The 22,241-nt window shown below is 36.2% G+C and overlaps 2 protein-coding genes across 6 annotated transcripts in view; both read left to right on the top strand.

The window, feature by feature from the left end:
* The first annotated feature begins 1,833 nt into the window (after window positions 1-1,833).
* LOC106066006 (excitatory amino acid transporter 3-like) lies at window positions 1,834-14,221 on the top strand. 3 transcript variants are annotated; one of them, XM_056030489.1, is made up of 12 exons: window positions 1,834-2,208; window positions 3,444-3,695; window positions 4,660-4,762; window positions 5,020-5,197; window positions 5,944-5,986; window positions 6,267-6,351; window positions 7,919-8,099; window positions 8,747-8,980; window positions 10,072-10,266; window positions 10,492-10,626; window positions 13,562-13,649; window positions 13,729-14,221. In XM_056030489.1, exons 2-12 carry the CDS (start codon window positions 3,507-3,509, stop codon window positions 13,897-13,899), a joined length of 1,602 nt encoding a protein of 533 aa, XP_055886464.1. In that variant the 5' UTR covers window positions 1,834-2,208; window positions 3,444-3,506; the 3' UTR covers window positions 13,900-14,221. The 3 variants fall into 3 exon arrangements, with proteins under 3 accessions (XP_055886464.1, XP_055886465.1, XP_055886466.1); XM_056030490.1 differs by lacking the exon at window positions 1,834-2,208 and adding an exon at window positions 2,215-2,310; XM_056030491.1 differs by lacking the exon at window positions 1,834-2,208 and adding an exon at window positions 2,232-2,314.
* A 5,577-nt stretch (window positions 14,222-19,798) lies between these two features.
* Window positions 19,799-22,241, top strand: part of LOC106066014 (uncharacterized peptidase C1-like protein F26E4.3) — a 65,706-nt gene continuing 63,263 nt past the window's right edge. The window contains exon 1 of one of the 3 annotated variants that reach the window (XM_013224974.2): window positions 19,799-20,305. The gene's annotated coding sequence lies outside the window, so the exon portion shown is untranslated. Of the gene's footprint in view, window positions 20,306-20,466; window positions 20,751-22,241 lie in introns of those variants that run through there. The other 2 variants (XM_013224986.2, XM_056029043.1) reach the window with 2 other exon arrangements.

Consider the following 22,241-nt stretch of genomic DNA (forward strand, 5'->3'; position numbering starts at 1 on the left):
TAGTAGTCAAACATCTTCAGGTACCAGTGATTCTCATCTCTTAATATCTAGAATCTAGTAGTCAAACATCTTCAGGTACCAGTGATTCTCGTCTCTTAAAATCTAGAATCTAGTAGTCAAACATCTTCAGGTACCAGTGATTCTCGTCTCTTAAAATCTAGAATCTAGTAGTCAAACATCTTCAGGTACCAGTGATTCTCGTTTCTTAAAATCTAGAATCTAGTAGTCAAACATCTTCAGGTACCAGTGATTCTCGTTTCTTAATATCTAGAATCTAGTAGTCAAACATCTTCAGGTACCAGTGATTCTCATCTCTTAATATCTAGAATCTAGTAGTCAAACATCTTCAGGTACCAGTGATTCTCGTCTCTTAATATCTAGAATCTAGTAGTCAAACATCTTCAAGTACCAGTGATTCTCGTCTCTTAATATCTAGAATCTAGTAGTCAAACATCTTCAGGTACCAGTGATTCTCATCTCTTAAAATCTAGAATCTAGTAGTCAAACATCTTCAGGTACCAGTGATTCTCGTCTCTTAAAATCTAGAATCTAGTAGTCAAACATCTTCAGGTACCAGTGATTCTCGTCTCTTAAAATCTAGAATCTAGTAGTCAAACATCTTCAGGTACCAGTGATTCTCGTCTCTTAAAATCTAGAATCTAGTAGTCAAACATCTTCAGGTACCAGTGATTCTCGTCTCTAAAAATCTAGAATCTAGTAGTCAAACATCTTCAGGTACCAGTGATTCTCGTCTCTTAAAATCTAGAATCTAGTAGTCAAACATCTTCAGGTACCAGTGATTCTCGTCTCTTAAAATCTAGAATCTAGTAGTCAAACATCTTCAGGTACCAGTGATTCTCGTTTCTTAAAATCTAGAATCTAGTAGTCAAACAAGAGAACGGGATAAGCTACAATTATTGGAGTAAATTCACGTAAGCAAATATTGCATTTCAAAACATTACATAGATCTAATAATATCATTAACATATTATTAAAGTAAAATAATAGATTTGACCTGTGTACATAATCATATGTTTCTTGGAACTTAGCCTGTGCAACAAAGAGATTACTAACAATTGGACCTGATACCAAAGCTTGTATGACTAATGTAAAAAAAACAAAAACAAAACAATAAGAAAACGAAAGTAGAGTCCAGAAGGGGATTACATATTCCTGCCAATTAGAATTACACTACTTTGTGGCGTAATAGTTGGCGTTGGTGTATTTACTCACTTTGTACTTGACAGGGGCTGCATTTGGTACGAAAAGTTGAAATGCGAGATCCTGTGCAAAACTCTCAAGCAGAAGTGAAAAGCATTCACTCCCTTAGATTATATGGGGACTTATTTATTCTGTACTATTGACAGTGTGACGTTAACTTCGACACCAATCGACAGCGAGGTCACTACAGTAGCTTCTCTTTCAGAGGTTCTTCACTGTAGCTTCTTTTCAACCCAAAGCTATTGACAAAATGTGTTGATAGTAAAATTACATAATTACACACAATTCTTTGTCCCCAAATGTTGACATTATTGGTAGTTCTAGTTATTACATGAAAGCGCTAATCTAGAAAGAATATAAAGGACTTTTAGGATTACAGAAATATAATGGAGACTGATATAGAAACAACAATTGGGTAAGAAAGAGAAAGTGTGAAAGTGGGTTTCAATACATACAACCATTTAGAGAACAAACTTAGAATGACCTTTCAAGTTCAAGGAAATAGAGAAAGTCAATGAAAGCGTATTCAAATTTATACATGTATATACATACATATATATATATACATAATCATATTTTGTAGCATGCGTGAAACCGGATTTTGTTTTTGAGATTTAAATGTGACTAGCGGACTGACAGTCACACAGACCACATAAAACTAATAGCGACATTTTACGTTTTATGTGCCGCTAACTCAGATCTAGTTTCTAGACGAAAGTTACGGTGTCATTTTTAGCTACATCATTTGATATATCGTGAATATTCTTAAATCCTTGGACTGGGAATAATCTCACATCCTCAAACGATCAAACACTCGACAGAATCAGTTTTAAAATAGCGCGTTCTAGTGGCCCACATTTGTAGGGCCTTTCAAATGTATATAGTTGGAGATTCAACTTACCAAATTGTCCAGCAGGTGAACTAAATATCTGTCAGTGTCAAAGTAGGAGGTATCCTTTGAATACAAGACGGATCTAAAGCACACAGGTATGTATTCAATCATTGCAGGATTTAAAACATACAGAAACGAAACGATTGTTTTTTAGAATTGTTTGAAGGAGTTGTTTTTTTTCCCTTTGAAACAAAACTGTAGGTAAAAATAAAAATAATTAGACATTTTTGTATCAATAGTTGAGCAGCAGTGCGTTGATTACACAATTAAATGAACGTGAAACAATTCAGTTTAAATCTAGTTATTACTTCAGGCGAATGATTTAAACGCCTATTATTAATCTGAAAAAGAAAACATAATGCATACATTTTTGTGATGCTATTTTTTTGTCTACAATTTCTATAAGGTGGGCGACATTGGAGCGATGACTAGTTTTGCGTTAAATAATAATAGACAATGTCATATATAATGAAGTAGAATTGACAAAAACGAACAACAGAATGTTACTTTATAGAAAATAAAGAAACACTATACACCAAAGCAGAATGTGTCAGTGATGTCTAAAAAGTGTTTTGTTTTCTGACACATAGACGCAAATAATAGTTTCGAATATACCTGAATCCATAAGAATCGGAAAATTTTGTTTTAAATAATAAATACTGCTCACACATAGCTATAGCCAGTGACTAAAACTGTGTGGTACTCAATAAAGTAAGTTCAGGAGAACAAGAGAACTTTTTTAACCAACCAGACATAATGTAGCTATCTATTTTCTTATAAGCCTAGAGGCCTATATCCTTATGTCTTTCTAACATTTAAAAATATTTAATCCTTCGCATATTCATGTGTTTTAAATATCACTTCATTATCATCAGATATTTCAATTGTGCTGCTAATTAAGTAGTTTTACTGCTTTGATCATGCTTTGATCATGCTCAAATTCGGGTTGAAATCTTCTTTTATGTGCCTCTCCTAGCTTACGACGATGATCGGACGATGTATTTTTATCATAGCATCCTAGCGATTATATTTCTTACTATTGTTAGTTATGTCTTCAAGCAGCTTTTATCATTGTCTCTCGCACCTGTTTGAATGCACCTTGCATCTCAAAGTGCACTTTTATCAATATACTTACATTATTTTATCAATTAGATAAATACATGCATAGAACTTCGTTCTGGATACACAGACCTTATGTTGAGAAACACTGTCTTACAGTTTTACAATTAGGTTACCAATCTGCCTTTTGAGAATATCTCTTTATTTCATTGAGGTGATTGTATTGTAAAATAGATGCATCGCTCATTTTGTTTTCTTATTCTGTCCACAGGTTTTCTTTTGTATTGTATTTGGTCAGCTTGTCAAGTCAGATTGGCAGGTTAAAGAAACAAAAATGTTGGAGGAGTTTGACGAATTTAAACCCAAGCCACCAGGCAAGAAGCGAAACAAATGTGTTCAAATCCTAATCGATAACCTGCTGATCATATTGATTGTGCTGGGTGTTGCTGTAGGTGTTGGCTTTGGACTTGGTCTGAGACACGTTTGGTCGTATGATGACTATCAGAAAATATTTTACTGGGAGGTAGGTTTCACAGTCTTGTGTTTTACTGGGAGGTAGGTTTCACAGTCTTGTGTTTTACTGGGAGGTACGTTTCACAGTCTTGTGTTTTACTGGGAGGTAGGTTTCACAGTCTTGTGTTTTACTGGGAGGTACGTTTCACAGTCTTGTATTTATTCACTTCATCAACCTGACTCACCTGAACACTGACATTCCCATGTCCATGTGTACTTTGTAAGATGCACTGATGAACGCTGACATTCCCCATGTCCATATGTACTTTGTAAGATGCACTGATGAACGCTGACATTCCCCATGTCCATATGTACTTTGTAAGATGCACTGATGAACACTGACATTCCCCATGTCCATGTGTACTTTGTAAGATGCACTGATGAACGCTGACATTCCCCATGTCCATGTGTACTTTGTAAGATGCACTGATGAACGCTGACATTCCCCATGTCCTTGTGTACTTTGTAAGATGCACTGATGAACGCTGACATTCCCCATGTCTTTGTGTACTTTGTAAGATGCACTGATGAACGCTGACATTCCCCATGTCCATGTGTACTTTGTAAGATGCACTGATGAACGCTGACATTCCCCATGTCCTTGTGTACTTTGTAAGATGCACTGATGAACGCTGACATTCCCCATGTCCATGTGTACTTTGTAAGATGCACTGATGAACGCTGACATTCCCCATGTCCATGTGTACTTTGTAAGATGCACTGATGAACGCTGACATTCCCCATGTCCATGTGTACTTTGTAAGATGCACTGATGAACGCTGACATTCCCCATGTCCATGTGTACTTTGTAAGATGCACTGATGAACGCTGACATTCCCCATGTCCATGTGTACTTTGTAAGATGCACTGATGAACGCTGACATTCCCCATGTCCATGTGTACTTTGTGAAAAAAAAAATTAAATATTACATGCTTATATGTATAATAGCTCTATTATGTAACTTGTTTTCTAGTTCCCAGGTCGGATACTGCTGAACATGCTAAAGCTTTTAATTCTGCCTCTAATAGTGTCCAGTTTGATAACAGGAATGGCGGACTTGGGATCTCATGCTTCAGGTCAGTATTTCTTTACTAAAAAATATCACATTTCGTGCACGGATCTATCTTGATTAGTAAAGCTGTAATTTTAAATAAGAAAACTTTCCTATGCATTTTTCGTGAATTTATAAACAAGGTTTAACTCAAGACTCTAGTTGAACTGTTAACAATAAACTTATACGTTGTGTTTAGCACTAAGACTTTTGGTTGGTTCGTCTGTAGTAAATCCGATCAATCCTGAACTAATGAGACAATGATATCCTGACTTTGTCCAGGTAGACTTGGCGCCGCTGCAATCATTTATTACCTGACCTCAATGTTGACAGCTGTCATCATAGGCATAGCCATGGCACTCATCATCCACCCTGGACGTGCCACAGACAGCAACTCACTCAAACGCACAGGCTCGTCACTGCAGGCTGACCCTTTGGACTCCTTATTGGATCTCATCTCGTATGTCTCTCATTTTCTCTGGCAAAAAAAAAATAGACTAAGATTTCCTGTTTTTTTTTACATATTTCGGACATGTTTCGTTAAAGATTATTACACCCTAGCCTAAACCTCAGTCGGGAAGGTGGGAGGGGGTGTTGCGGCGGGCATGATTCAAACTCTTTACTACCAAGACGACAATCCAGAGGACATACTATACAACCAGACAGAAACTCTTGTCCAATGTTATCCACTTCAAACTTAATTTTTGTTTGATGTTGTACAAATATTTTACAGAGTAGCCCTAACCCTAGCCTTTATAAGCCATCAAAAATCTAATCTGTTTAACAATAGTAATAAAGTTGTCATGATATATACAGCTCCCAGCTTTCACTAAATGCTCTTTTTATTTATGATAGATTTAGTAACTTATTAGTTAAACGTAGAGAACTAGCGGTTACAGCGCGTGATTGCTGAAACCGAGTCATAGACTGAACTCAATGTGAGTCTTTATGAGGAGACTTTAAGTGAACGATCGTTGTATTGGTTTCCCAAAACCTCTTTAAATCGGCCCCAGAGATGTACTTCAAAGTAGTAGTTAGTGCTGAAAGTAAAAAGTAAATAACTTGTTTTGTCGATCCATAAATGTTCTTTTAATCTTACTGCACAGTTTGTGTTGAAAACTACTGAAACATATTCACCGGTTTATAAGTTATTCCAAACTAATTTCTTTCCAAAAGTAATAAAAAAAAATGGATCATTCTTAACAGGCAATGTTTCCCAGAGAACCTCGTGACAGCCTGTTACCAAAGAGTAAGTCATTTACTTGTAATGTTGTTGTTGTTTTTTACAATACACAGTTTTTGAAAAGATGACGAACAATACGTAAACTGTTCAATACTAACCCCCCCCCCCACACACACACTATTTGTTTTGATTTACATTCTTATCTTTTAATCTTTTATATGAAATTATTCTATTTTTTTTTGAATCTCTAGTTGTTAATTAATGCAAAAGCTTCTCTTCAAAAATGTTTGCTTACTAATAAATTCAAGTGCTGTAATCTAAATGTATGTGTGTGTTTTGTCTGCAGGTAATCACCAAATATAAGATTGTTAAATCTGATCCTCGTGTCAACCTGACAATGTCAAACTTAACCAACGTGACATCTACTTATAGTAGGTGCTTTCAATTAAATTATCATAATCAACTATTTAGATATAAGGTCTCAGTAGCAAATAAACGTTTCTAAAATAATACCTATGAACAGATTCTAGATATTAGAGAAAAAGTCAGTCATTTTACATGCAACTTATGAGTGAATCTGATGTGAATGTATATTTTGTTTTCTATAGTTATACTATTTGTCTCGTGAAATGCACAAATTGTAAGACACATTTCCTTATGGATAAAAAAGATGCAGTCACTCTATGCACTGGTTTATTGGGCCGTAACAAGCCTCAATATAACTATTGGAAATGTTTCTTAAATGAAGGCAAATCCATAAAAAGTAAAAGCTTTATGGTGTACTCGTTCAACAAAATACGAAATATTGATATACTTTACATTTTTAAAACCATGTATTTTTTTTTTTTTACTTTTTAGGTGTTCTAAATTGAAATAAATATCATATATATAAGAAATATCAGATTTAAAAAACAACAATAGATTACTGTAAGTAACCTATAGTATGAAATATGAAAATCTTCAATTCCCATATAAATACAGGTACATTTACGGTTACCTTTTTTATGTTTAACCTTATTTCCTTAGTAATACCAATATAACAATTTAACGTACACAGACAGTTCTATTCTGCTTGCTGAGTGTAATGTATCCAATGTAATGCTAACCTTTTTTTTAAAACTTGATTCTATTTTTTTTTTTTTTTTTTGACTTCAAGATTTAATGGCGGGAACTTTTGAAGTTTCCACTAAATAGTCTACGTGATAACTGTCAACCTACTTGTGAAGTTTCCACTAAATAGTCTACGTGATAACTGTCAACCTACTTGTGAAGTTTCCACTAAATAGTCTACGTGATAACTGTCAACTTACTTGTGAAGTTTCCACTAAATAGTCTACGTGATAACTGTCAACCTACTTGTGAAGTTTCCACTAAATAGTCTACGTGATAACTGTCAACCTACTTGTGAAGTTTCCACTAAATAGTCTACGTGATAACTGTCAACCTACTTGTGAAGTTTCCACTAAATAGTCTACGTGATAACTGTCAACCTACTTGTGAAGTTTCCACTAAATAGTCTACGTGATAACTGTCAACCTACTTGTGAAGTTTCCACTAAATAGTCTACGTGATAACTGTCAACCTACTTGTGAAGTTTCCACTAAATAGTCTACGTGATAACTGTCAACCTACTTGTGAAGTTTCCACTAAATAGTCTACGTGATAACTGTCAACCTACTTGTGAAGTTTCCACTAAATAGTCTACGTGATAACTGTCAACCTACTTGTGAAGTTTCCACTAAATAGTCTACGTGATAACTGTCAACCTACTTGTGAAGTTTCCACTAAATAGTCTACGTGATAACTGTCAACCTACTTGTGAAGTTTCCACTAAATAGTCTACGTGATAACTGTCAACCTACTTGTGAATTCTATTTATAGTTCAATAAGTGTTTGCCTATAAAGCACATTTTTGGTATTCTTAGTTTTGTTTGTTTTGTTTAAAGTGTCCTCTAGCTTTTGGAATGTCTACTAGTAACTTTGTTTGTTCGATTCCAGCTGTAGATTTACGAAAACCTTACTTGGTGGCTGAAGATGGAACCAACGTGCTAGGCCTGATCGTATTTTCTATAGCCATGGGCATAGTCATCAACAACTTGGGAGAAGAAGGTCTGCCCCTAAAGAATTTCTTCCGATCACTCAACGCAGTCACCATGCGCCTGGTTCATATCGTCATATGGTCAGTTAAAAAATGAGTAGCTTATTGCAAGTGACCAGTTAGTAACTTTGGTTAGTTCTTGACCGGTTTAAAATATGACAATGACCAAATATAATCCTTTTTTTTAAGTTCACGTTAAAATAAAATTGGATCGGATTTAATCGTAATTGATCGAACTGGATCTGATCGGATCGCCGTAAAAAAAAAAGTCGGTATTTGTCTCGAACTCACGACACGTCTTAATTAGCGTGAAACTTTATCAACTCAGTTCAATCCTTTAATTATATATTCTTAGATACTCCAAAGAGACAATTTAGACATAAATCGTGTATATAGTGTAAGACTTGACATATCATATGAAAATACGAACAATTGTGTCATGAATGGCGGGAAAGCTCTCAATAGTATGTTGGTGTCACTGGTGTCCAGACTGAAGGAACTGTTGGTAACCAATGGTGTTTGAAAGGGACATAATCATTAGTGGGCACTTTTTAGCACTGCAGAATCCAATGTTCTCAGCCTCTAAGTTTATTGTCTGTAGCTCTTTGTCTTACGTTATTTAGTTGGCAACATTGACCTTTGATTTAGCATCCTAACATTGTTTAGTTGATGGTCAAAATTCACAATAGTGTCACTACGTCCTATTTGTTCTTATTTGTTTCTAACAGGTACACTCCAATAGGAATCATTTTCTTGGTGGCCTCAAAGTTTATCCAGACCGATGACATTGGTCAAGTACTCAGCAGTATGGGATTGTACATGGCCACAGTCCTTGGAGGGCTGGCTATCCATGGCTTCATTACGTTACCCATCATGTATCTAGTGACCACCAGAAAAAATCCCGTGACATTTGCTCTAAAACTGACCAAAGCATTTGCCACAGCCTGGGGAACAGCCTCAAGGTATTGGAGTCTCAAACTCATACAAAAAATAGCCTTTTTATTTCCAGTATTAGTATATTTTTAGTCTGGAAAAAGTTAACACAATGAACTCGGAATCTATTGATTTAAAATTAAACCTTTAGACAACTTACATGACTGAATTTACAGATACATTCGTAGTTTGAACAAGAAACACATTTAGAAGAAACGTTCTTTTAAAAACAATAACTTCCATTATACAACTTTAAATAAAATAAAAAAAGAATTTAAAAAAAGTTTCACTCAAACCGGGTATCGAACCTGTGATTTTGAACCGTCGGCTGCTTGTACGAATGATGCAACCCATTACTGGCATTAGGCCAGCGATCTATATTCATTGGTACTTTCATTATATGGACATCTAGATTTAGACCTTCTGATTTAGAACTCTTAAGATGGTCTAGATCTAGATCTACTTCTAAATTTAGATGCAATTTATATTTGATTTATGTAAAATATAAGCAAAGCTTAGAATCCCTTAGATTGTCTTTAAATCAAACAACTTAAAGTAGCTTTAAATTTAATAAACAACACAGTTATGGGTACAGTACGGCTGACTACGCCATGTTTTACTTTTATTAAATAATTCCAATGATATAGGCCTTTAAGTCTAGACCATAGACATATATATAATCTATGGTCTAGACTTAAAGACGATGCGCACAATTTTCCTGAACATTCACGTATTAAACTCTTGAATCAATAAAGCCTTACATTCGGAGATTTCCAAAAGTGAAAGTCTTTCAAGAAAGAGACAGTTCTTTCAAAACCGATGTTGGATCTAGGGCTACGTTTAGTTTTATAGTCCAAAAAAAATTTAGTTTTTTATTTTAAAAAATTATAACTGTCAAACTAGAGTTTTCCCGTGTGGCCAACGACTTCATAATTCTTTTCTTAGCGATATACATCAACTGTTAACTTTCTAGGAAAATCGTTAGAGCCGTTTATGAGATCAGCATCTATGCAGGTTCCTGACATGAATTGTAAAAAAAAAATATTTCTTAAAGATTATGATTATTACAATGCTTGGAGAAAGCTACTAATAACACTTTTCTATGTTCGAATGTTTGCAGTAGTGCCACAATGCCCCTCACCATGGACTGCCTGGTCAATAAAAACAAGATAAACCTAAACATTGTCCGCTTTGTTATCCCAGTTGGCACCACGGTCAACATGGATGGCACCGCACTCTACGAGGCGGTAGCCTGCCTGTTTATAGCACAAGTCAACGGCCTGGATCTGAGTGCCTCAGACGTCATAATTGTCAGGTCAGTTGTACAATTCTGTCAGCCATATTGAGAATAGTGACGTAATTAATCTAAACACATACTCTAGAACATGTTTTTGTTAGAAGACATTGCAGCCCAACTGTTTAATTGGAGTTGGAATTCTGATAAATACGTTTCCAAGAAAATTATTAGTGAACAAATTGAGTAAATATATATCATAATGGTTTATAATTACACGCAAGACTCAACTATTGCTTCTTTCAGCTTGACTGCAACAGCTGCAGCGATTGGGGCGGCAGGCGTCCCTCAAGCAGGTCTGGTCACCATGGTGATCGTGTTGACTGCTGTGGGTCTACCAGCTGATGATATCACACTCATTCTGTCCATAGACTGGCTACTGTAAGTCACATGTATTAGTCTAGATGACTCATTCTGTCCATAGACTGGCTACTGTAAGTCACATGTATTAGTCTAGATGACTCATTCTGTCCATAGACTGGCTACTGTAAGTCACATGTATTAGTCTAGATGACTCATTCTGTCCATAGACTGGCTACTGTAAGTCACATGTATTAGTCTAGATGACTCATTCTGTCCATAGACTGGCTACTGTAAGTCACATGTATTAGTCTAGATGACTCATTCTGTCCATAGACTGGCTACTGTAAGTCACATGTATTAGTCTAGATGACTCATTCTGTCCATAGACTGGCTACTGTAAGTCACATGTATTAGTCTAGATGACTCATTCTGTCCATAGACTGGCTACTGTAAGTCACATGTATTAGTCTAGATGACTCATTCTGTCCATAGACTGGCTACTGTAAGTCACATGTATTAGTCTAGATGACTCATTCTGTCCATAGACTGGCTACTGTAAGTCACATGTATTAGTCTAGATGACTCATTCTGTCCATAGACTGGCTACTGTAAGTCACATGTATTAGTCTAGAATCACTCTAGATGCTAGAACTAACCAGGCAATGAACAATTACAAAACTGCAATTAATAGAAAAAACACGAAATGCAAGAATTTAATCCTTTCTGTTTTTTTTTTTTTTTGGGGGGGTTTGGGGTTAAGGCTCTGATTGAAGTGAGTTCTGTGTCGTTGGTTGTAAGAACAGCACATTTCAAAACTAGAAATAAATAGAAATTACATTCCGACTGCTACTCATTGGTCACTTGTGAGCTTCGTTCTACACTTAGAGGCAGGATGTAGACAACTTTACATCTAATACGAATGCATGAAATATTTATACATAAGTCTACCCAAGAACAAGATTGTACTCTTGCTAATGGTATACTCAGAAGATCCCAGTTTTTTTTTTAAATATACAAATAGTATTAGAAGACATGCATTACTTTCAAATTGCGCAACTATGTAGCTGTATTGAATGTCAATATTTATTTTTCAAACGCTTTGCATGCAGTTTCAGATCTTTGGTCCCAAAGCTGAACAGCTTAAGAAATGTTTTATACATAGATGTGTCATACGCTTCACTTCCCAGGCACTACTGATTCTATTCATAGCGTAACATTCAGATCGACAGTGACATGTTCTGACATTTTATCCAGTTCAGACGACACATTAACAAAAAAAATAAAACAAGCAAAGTATAATTTCTTTTTTTTTTTAATAAAAAAAAAAAGCTTATCTAAGGAGAATAACTTCGCACTTCTCAAGAATGTAGAAATTATTTTCCTTTTCTATATCAAACAAATAAATAATTAACTAATCGGTTCATTTTTCATTCCTTCGTGTTTTCTTAAATTGTTTAAAGTTTCAACTTGATCTGAGAAAGAGTGTGGGAGAAATAACGTGTACAATTATTTAAGGGGGACAAAACCCTAAAAATCTAGCGATATCTGGGAATACTGAACGATTTATTTCCATTGTTGTTACCAAACATAAGGGTTAATTACCAATTGATTATTGACTAATTGGTTAATTTTTTAAAATCGATTCATGTAATGTCTAAGCCAATAAATAATTGTGCAAAGTTTCAACTTCTTCCGAGAATGGATGAGGGAGAAATAATGTATTCAAACGTTTTTACCAGACAGACAGAGGGAGTTGATATAATCTGTGTAAAAAGGAAAACTCTTCTAAATATTTTTTTTTTGAGTTCGTAATAATTGCACTTTTTAAATTTAAATAATTTTAACCGGTATGAAAATAAAATTTGTTTGAATGTTTGCACAGTTAGAACTCATGACTGTAGAACTCATGACTGTAGAACTCATGACTGTAGAACTCATGACTGTTGAACTCATGACTGTAGAACTCATGACTGTAGAACTCATGACTGTCGATGGAAGTGTTCTAAATAGTTCTTAGATCAACAACACGTACTCTACAAATATTCAAGACAGGGGGGGGGGGGAGTGACATCACAAAGGTCATCTCGCCCTAGTTTTTTTTTTTTGGTTTTGTTTGACATGTTTCGGACCTAATTACAGAATTACATCTTAGTCTAAGCATCTGGAAGGACTGCGTGTGGTGGGGCGGTGAGCAGGATTGGAACATGGGACCGCCCAGACGAAATTACAGAACGTTTACTACTAGACCAGCAGGCCACCATCAGTTTAACACATGCTACTCGAATGTCACTCTTCATTGGTCAGGCATGACGTACGAACAGAAGTAAAGGATAAAGTATCGCTAACAGAATTACGGGACAAAGGTATCGCTTACAGAAATACCGGACAAAGGTATCGCTAACAGAATTACGAGGCAAAGGTATCGCTAACTGAAGTATGGGGCAAAGGTATCGCTAACAGAAATACCGGACAAAGGTATCGCTAACAGAATTACGAGGCAAAGGTATCGCTAACTGAAGTATGGGGCAAAGGTATCGCTAACAGAAATACCGGACAAAGGTATCGCTAACAGAAGTACCGGGCAATGGTATGGCTAGCAGAAGTACCGGGCAATGGTATCGCTAGCAGGAGTAAGATGTTGACCACTTCTGAAGGTTGATTGCTTGGCTCTGCATAGTCGTGCCTCCTCAAGTGGAGTCCTATCTAGGTCAGAATGGTTCCGGTTGATTGAGTCCACGTTGTTTGTTGTTTTGTAACTTTCTGGTATGACGCTTTTCTTCTGATAAAGCTTTTTAAAGGGTCTTTATTTGTTTTCAGGCCAGTTCCTAAAGCGCAGGGGAAGGGTTAAGTACTGTCAAGCCAAATGTCTGCAAGTCTGCATAAAGTTTTGTGTGTGTGTGTGTGTGTGTGTTAAATCTTTATTTCAATGTGTTAAATGTTTACCTCCATTCAAATAATCTTTCATTAAGAGTCAAGCGACAAAACTACAGTACTCTCTCTATTTGTATTTCAGGGACCGCTTCCGTACTGTTATAAATGTGTGGGGTGATTGTGTGGGCGCCGGAATACTCGACCATCTGTTTAGGAAAACATTTGCCAAGGTAACCTTAAGATCATTGAGTTTACTTGTAAGACTTGTTCATGTGTAGTTAGCTAGCATACTCCATTCTACATTCACAGCTAGACAAAGCTAATGAAGGAGGCCGAGATACCGAGCAAATAAAGGAGATCCTGGACACGTCCAGCACCACAAAGGACGACCTCAGTGATGAAAGCCCGCCCAGTTACAGCGGCATTGGTAACTACAACGAGGGATTCGTCAGCGAGAAAGATCAAGGGACTCGTCTTTAGAAGTACGCCAACTTGTCCAGGAGGCTACGTTTACACGGAGTGATGGGGGCTAGAGGTTTGAATGCTTCCCAGAGAGCCTCTTTACCTCAATGGCACACGTAGATAGACTAGACTAGTGTAGTAGTGGTGTCAGCCTATGTCTTCTGTCAATCGATTATATTATCGAATATATTTAGGACAATTCTTGATATGTTGTAACAACAAAAAACATTCCAATCAATGTTCAATGTGGATCATAACATAGTGAAAATGTAGAATACTTGGATATTATATAAATTCCAATGTACACTTTTGAGTTCAAACATACAAATGTTCAACCTTTCTTCTGGGTCTGTTTTTCATATTGGTTTGAGTAAATATGTTACTGGCAGAGAAAATACTGGCAAATAGAATTCTTTAGAATGCCTGGTGTTTTAACAAAGAATGGAATTGAATTCTTCATTTCCTACTTAGCCCAGGAATTGAATACAATTACTAGATCTGTTGTTAAAAAAAAAGGTCTAGAAATTATGTAAAAACATTTCATAAATACATTATTTTGGACCTACAGGTACACAAAATTAACAACAGGATATTGTAATATTTAAAATTACTTTTGTATGATGATACGGAGTCCAATTTTAATATTTGAAATAATCCACGAATCGTATTTTAAAATTAAAATGCACATAAATAAAATACAATTTAGTTAAGTGTCTTCCAATTAGTCTACTATGAGAAATTAAACGATGCCGCAACATTTTACAAAAGTTCCAAATAGTTCATAATTAGTAGGTTTCTCATTATTCAAAAAAAAATAATTTTGTTCTAAACAAATCTACAAACTAAAATTCTTGGCCCTAATGACTGGGTTAGGGTTAGGGTTATCTCTAATCTCTCAACTTCCCATGGACGATAAAATACGAAAAAAATAACAACTACGACATTTTCAAGATCGAAATCGCAGCTGTTCAATTTACACAAAAAACAACAACCCTTTTTTTATTAGTAATTTCTACCTGATAGGTCTTTAAAGCCGGCACTGTTATGTCGTAAGTTAAAAGCTATATTTCCTTCCCATTTCAGCAATTATTAACACTATTTTGGTGCACAACTTTCGTTTCAGTTTTATTATTTTTAATTTATGTTTATTTTATTTTTTCTACCCAGCGTCATGAAGGTATCTCTTTTAATCAACTTGTATCTCCTACTTCCCAGTTGAAATTTCGCACAATTATTCATTGTCGATGACAACACATGAATCATTAAAAAATTAACCAATTAGTAAATCAATTATGGTAATTAATTTAGTTTGTTTTACATAGAAAAAGGAGGTATAAACGTTGTAGTATTGAGAGATACGGCAACGATTGAACGCTGCTCTCTCTCCCCTCAATATTTTTTTTTGAAAGAGTTTCTTTTTTGCTTGTTTTTTTGAAACAGGGCTCTACTAGTCCGTGCCCTAACACGGTGTGAGATTCCTTCTACAGAATAGAATATCGATCGAGGTCCAAACAATCAAATGAATTTGAAGTGCTGTAATAGACACAAGGAATAAAAGTATTTCAAAAAGTGAAGAAAATCCTTGTCAGACCTGGCGGTCTATTGGACAGATGAGGTCAAGATCATCTGTGTCTATGGCCGACGGTTAATGGGGGTGTCATGTGACCAGCACTATGACCAACCGCTCAGTTAATGTTAGGGGCTCTTTAATGACACAGTTCTTTTTTTCAGTTCCGATACACTTCAAAGCACAATTAAGAATCTTCCTGACCGGTGATAGGTCGACCTCTGTGACCTGTAACCTGTGTGACATGTGACTTGTTTGACCTGTGTCTTCCACATTTATTACTGTCACATTTTGCTGAAAAAAAATCCTCCCCTTCCCACAATGAAAATATTAACTTTAATAACATTGACAATAAGCGATATGGCATTATCACGATTTATAAACGAAACTGCATTTTAAATATTCGCAATAAATATTGGAAATAATATCTAGGATTTTGGAATGATGTGACTGAAAGTTAGGCCACGCTATTTGATGGAAACTAATTGAAACAATATTTATGATTTGACAAATGTCTGAGTTCAATTAGATTCCAGTGTCTGCAGTACCTAAGACTTTTTAGTTATGAAAAAAAAAAGGATTAGTAACTACCAATTGAAAAACAATTTCAAGTTTTAAACGTTAAAAAAATTCGATCGTAGCCTTACGCAAGTGCAGAATCGCAGCTTTATCTAGAATTTTAGAACTAGTTCTCCACCCACCATGAAGTTGTTAGAATATGTTAGTGTTTTTTCAAAAAGGGAGCTAATTAAAACATACAGAAAATAGAAACAAGATATCATGGATTTTCTCCCTTATTGAGTTGCTTCCCTATTGAGTAATGAATTTTTATCAAAATGGATAGGACATATTATATACAAGAAAAACATACAAAATACTTTTTTTTTAAAAGACAATAACAATTTATAGAGCAATCGTTTTGTTCTTAATAACTATTAAATGTTATATTAAAAAAAAAAGGAACATATTTTACCCTCCCTAATCCCCCTTCAGAGAAAAAAAAAATCTTGGTTAAGCGAAAGTATAATCTACTAGACTTTATAATAGTCGAATGGTTGGCCTTAACATCTAGTTTTAGAAGACGGCGGGCAAAATGTGGCTGAACATTAATTGATCCAACTGTTGAAGGACTAGGGACTACATGCGGAACGACCCGAAGACGTCTAGAGTCTGTTCCAGATCAATAGTTTCTAGTTCTCAAGCCGCGTTTCAATGTACTTCTTTTTAAACTTGAAAACATTTTGATGGTCGAGTTTTGACACTGTGGCCGACCAGCTAGTTAATGGCTTTCCCTACGATTTACATCAACTGTTACATTACAATGGTTTTCAGAGGTATCGACTGTTTGGCCACTTCTCAAGGGTGCTCAATACCGAAACCCGATTCGAGATTAAGTTCAAGATTAAGTTGTGTTTGCTGAACCCCTAAAGCCAGCACAAAAACCCTTCTGCAAGATATTCAATTTTTCCTAGTCCACAAAAATAGACTGGACCAGAGCGCGCTGAACATTTGATAAACATGAAAGATGCGCCATACTTAAGCAATTTTTGTTTTAGTCCAGTGGCATTCTACGTTTCTCTAAAGACAACTTTTTTTTTAGTATAGACAGACAAAATATGTAATAATCAATCGACCTGTTATAAAGATGAAATTCAGATAAAATTAATTGACCATCTACTACTCACACGTTGAGGTGTATATGATACAGTTTACTGTTTTCTATTTCTGATTCATTATTTACATAGAGTTGTACGCCGTGGTTTAAACCCTTACCATGTGGCCTCAACACTTAAAGCGAGGCGACTCAAATTATTTTAGAAGTCACAAAAATTGGGGGTAAGAACATTTACAAACATCATTTTGTTTTTAATTGTCAATGAGACTTATGGTTGTGTTGATGAGAGCCTAGGCTAACAGAACAATTCTACCTCAAAAAGATTGAAGCTTGAACCCTACTTTCTGTCTCAAAGTGTCCCAAGCAGAAACGGTCCAACACAAAATGTTTCGGTAGCGATTGTTCTAGTTTCGAGCGAGGTCGAACGCCTAAAACCGCGGGAGAACTTCTCTCTGTTTCGTCACTTGCATCCACCTAACGGATGATGGTCCACCAAGAGAAGGTGAATGGAAGTCTGCCTGTGAGGTCACCCAACCGCCTTCATAAACACCGCATTCATTAATCAACGGATTCTTTTTTTATATTGGTCATTTTTGTTCTCTAGCTTTCTCCAGTAGCAAGGGTGTGTCTGAGCATGGGTGTGTCTGAGCAAGGGTGTGTCTGAGCATGGCTGTGTCTGAGCAAGGGTGTGTCTGAGCATGGGTGTGTCTGAGCAAGGGTGTGTCTGAGCAAGGGTGTGTCTGAGCAAGGGTGTGTCTGAGCAAGGGTGTGTCTGATTAACGCGTGTGTAGACATAACAGTTTAAATTTTAAAATTGACACATCAAAAAAATACTAAGAGAACACAAATAATGACGTAGGACAACAAATACTTCTTAGTGAGACAGTGTGATGATCACACTTGCCGGGGATTATATTAACAAACTTGACAATTCAATAAAATGAAGAAAGAAACATCTCTCTGTATTTTCTTCAAACTTCTTTAATAACTTCTTCAACTTTCACATCAAATTAACTTCTTAATTCAATAACAACTTGACACTTCATAAATAAAACTTAAAGATACATAAAACTTCACTTAGTATAACTTCAACTTCAACTACTAAAACTTTACTTAATGGACCCGCTAATATCACAAAACTTATTACTAATCAAGAACTGAGCGAGGACCATCGCTCTACAAGAACTACTACTATGCGAGGACCCCGTCTAACTGACTTTCCCTCAATTTATACCTTTCTTTGATCGTACGTTCCAGAATCATGGAACCTTCTCAGATAATTATTTTAGTAACTTTGACCTTCTAGAAGCTGACGTGTGCTATTTTTTCCCTTAACCTCTTTCTTTGATTGGATATCTAAAATTAACTTGTTTACGCTGGACACTTGCACTGGTTTGAACTCGAGCTTCTAGAAACTGGTCGAAATAGGTCACAGACTCGACTCGTGACAGACAGAACATCAAATACTTCTTAAGAGACAGAACATCAAATACTTCTTAGTGAGACAGAACATCAAATACTTCTTAGTGAGACAGAACATCAAATACTTCTTAGTGAGACAGAACATCAAGTACTTCTTAGTGAGACAGAACATCAAATACTTCTTAGTGAGACAGAACATCAAATACTTCTTAGTGAGACAGAACATCAAATACTTCTTAGTGAGACAGAACATCAAATACTTCTTAGTGAGACAGAACATCAAGTACTTCTTAGTGAGACAGAACATCAAATACTTCTTAGTAACGCCGAACAAAAATTCTGAATGTGGTCAATTGAAGTTAAATAGGAGGAAAAAAAACTTTGCATAATTATTTCATAATAAAAGCGCATTAAAATATAATAGTTTCAAAGTCTTTCACCCACACGCAATTAAACACACACGCACACATAATCATACACACATGTTTAAATAGTTAAAAATCGTATTTAAAAAAAAAAAGAAATCAAAGTAAAGTTATGTCACTGTTTCCGGTCTGTGGTCAGCGACATCCATCTTCAGAGAAAGAGATGAGTTCATTGTCATGATTCAGTTCTACTGTAGTTCACCTCTCTCTCTTATAGACTTTCAATCTTGACAAATACTTATCTAGGAACTACAACTCTGTTGATAATCAAAAGAAGAAATAACCGCTCGACAACTAGAGGGGAAACAACTGATCAGCCCTCAATCGAATGGGAAATATAAAGCAGCCCGGCTTTCATTGCTCTGCATTAATATAGATATTCACTCGTGGCATCGAATGAGAGCTCAAGTTAGGTTCACTTTTCCTTTGATCTAGTTTTAGTGACACATTGTCTAGTTGACAGCAATGAAAGTACTTTAAAAACATCATTAAGAATGGCAAGTACAACACAAGGTATAGAAGGCTAGAGCGGACACTTATGCTATATAGTGTTTAGCTAAATCATCTTCTCCTTTCTATATCTGAAGTATGATATAACCGCATTCATATAGTGTTATCCAAGACTCCCCCACAAAATGACACACACTAGTGAGCAAGTAGTGATATGAAAAGAGACCACGGAGTTTCTCTCGTATTTCAATAGACTCACATTCCAATCTACATCCAGACCTACCTCCCTATACATATAGACCAAGATTGTAAGGGCATATGTTGTGTCTGTGATGCAATTAAACAAACTCACACACACACAAACATGGACAATTACAGTTGTAACATAGATTCCCCTGAACACTGACATGCGGCTGCGAGGTCTAGTTCCTACTGTTTCTGATAGATGGGCTTTTGAATACAATGCTTTAGTCTTTTACATATATAGTTTGTCCATCGTGGTTTGTTGATGACCACTAGTCATCCAGCTAGCTGAGGGCTTTGCACTACAGTCTTGTGTAATAGTTAATATTACACTTTAAATTGAAGTTGTAAGCGAATAGGAGGTTACATTGAAATGGTGACATTAGAGGGCCACAACTCGTAAAGACGCAACAATAGCATCCCGTTAGCTCAAGTCTGCATGCCACTGGGTTGTTCCCCTTCGTTTCGTGGCGCAATTCAAGAGTTTTAGCTTCGTCTAGTTGGTCGTGGGAAAGTGATTTTTTCTTGGACTTCTTATCTGTCTATATCGAACAAGGTGTGGAGGATACCTGATAAGTGTTTCGTTTTTTTTCAAAATAAATAAATAGCTAATGTTGGTGAAATCTGAAATTCGCTAGAAGTTTTGTTTTTCTAGTAAAACATTCTACAGGAAAGTACTCAACAGGTGCTTAAACAAGGCAGGTAGTAGATCAACTTTTTAACTTTGACTGGTTAAAAGTAACTGTTTAAAAGTAACTGGTTAAATTTTATATTTATCGTACACATGAGGTTGGTATAAAATATAAGAACGTAGATGTCATTTGGCATTACTATTCCTATATGGAGTCAAACTTTCAGTTTTTCGATTGATATTCGGGGCTGCTCTCTCTTTCGGCACGTCTTTTCAGTTCCGATACACTTCTAAGCGCATTCAAAATGTTCTGAGAGGTCATAGGTCGACCTGTGTCTTTAGAATTTATTACTGTCACATTTTTCTGAACAAACAAACACGAGTTATAGCATGCGTGTTATTAATAGTAAACCTCAACAATTGACTGTGAGTGACGGTTTGAAAGGCTCCGAACCTTTCTACTTCGGTTCTACACAGTGTCTGCAGATCACCACAAGTTGGCCTTTAGTAAACAAAGTAAGTTGGTCAAAAATGGCTAACGTTTAGGAAGCCTACGACTCCTACTAAACAGACTCTGGTTGCTCGACTGATGCAGAGCTTTGCTAGTAGATGTTTGGGGGGTAGCACTGAGATCTGGCTAACACAGGTTTTGCACGCTCGTCTAAAGTACGGATAGTCCCACCAAGGCTGAAATCAGTTTTTCGCTGTCCAGCTTTTCCGACTTTGTAGACCCAAAACTAATGGCACCAAAAAGATTTCTTGCTCAGCTGCGTTCGTGGTTAATGCCCAGCCCAATTGAATTAGTAGCTTAAATAAAAGATGTGTCTAGATTAAAGGTAACGCTTCAAGTACATGTACTTGACTGACATTGTAAGGTTCATTTGAAATCATCTTGTTTGTTTGTTTTGTATTCTATGTTTCGGATGTTCATTCAGAATTGAAGATAATAACACAATTACAGCCCGTCAGGCAGGGTTCAAACCCGCAAACATCAAGACGACAGTCCAGAACGCATATCATACGACCAGACAGCCGTCCTTGTTAGTCACCTCTAGTTATAAAAATATTTATGCTTTATGATTACTGTGGCAGTCAGGATCTTAAGCCAATAAAAGAGCCTTTTGTTGCCAACTACTATTTTAGTTCATAACTTTATCCTAGGAGAAGAATTGATAGATTTTGCGTGTCCACAATCAGATCTAGCCCTGTATCTACTAACTCAACTTTGAGTTGAATCTCATGTTAATCATGTTTTCATCGTCTACTACACTTTTGGCAACTGAAAACTAATTTGGCACAAAATGTGTCTGTCTTTTTTTTAACTTAACACAGACTCATGAAAAACATAAGGAAGAGGTTAACAAATCGACACCATCAAAATTATTAATCTTTCTAATCAGACGTTGCAGAACAGTGTCCGGAAATCTGTGAGTCCGGTGCTATTGGAAAGGTCCGATTCTGCCTGTGTTTCTCAGGCCTGTCTCCCTGGGAGGGTTCTTTTACATGTTTGTCAAATGTTTTGCTTGTAAAATGTTTGACATATTTAGGATATTCCTTCAAAGTTGAAGATAATTTACTTCCTAGTCCAAACGTCCGCAGGACGACGGGGGATGGCAGCGGGCAGGGTATGAACCCGGGACCATCGAGAAGTTCGAACGACAGTCCTGTGCGCATACCGCACGACCAGGCAGCCACGCACGTTTTTTTTTTGTTTCCCACTTCCCATTCTCGAATCAAGTTGAAATTGTTGCATGCACAGTTGGCAAGACATGAATCAATACAAACATTAAGCAATTAATTAATAATTTACTCGTAATTAATTAATCATCTGTGTTTTATATGGAGAAAAGATCGCTCAATTTCTACTTCCTGTTCAAGGATAGCGACGTGTTTGTTTACCAAAATAAAGAGCGGGCCTTGTAATAAAGACAATAGTTGATGAAACGATGGGGATGTTTCAGACATGATAGTCAATAGAAAGCCTGGGAACAAATGAACGGACGTGCC

This window comes from Biomphalaria glabrata, chromosome 5 (assembly GCF_947242115.1).
Source record: "Biomphalaria glabrata chromosome 5, xgBioGlab47.1, whole genome shotgun sequence".
NCBI lineage: Eukaryota > Metazoa > Mollusca > Gastropoda > Planorbidae > Biomphalaria > Biomphalaria glabrata.

Bases quoted from the DNA above. Each gene is read 5' to 3' on its own strand.
- LOC106066006 (XM_056030489.1), top strand. From the start codon at position 3,507: ATGTTGGAGGAGTTTGACGAATTTAAACCCAAGCCACCAGGCAAGAAG. The intron at 5,198-5,943 runs GTATGTCTCTCA...CATTCTTAACAG, and splicing joins TCCTTATTGGATCTCATCTC to GCAATGTTTCCCAGAGAACC. The intron at 10,627-13,561 runs GTAAGTCACATG...TTTGTATTTCAG, and splicing joins CTGTCCATAGACTGGCTACT to GGACCGCTTCCGTACTGTTA.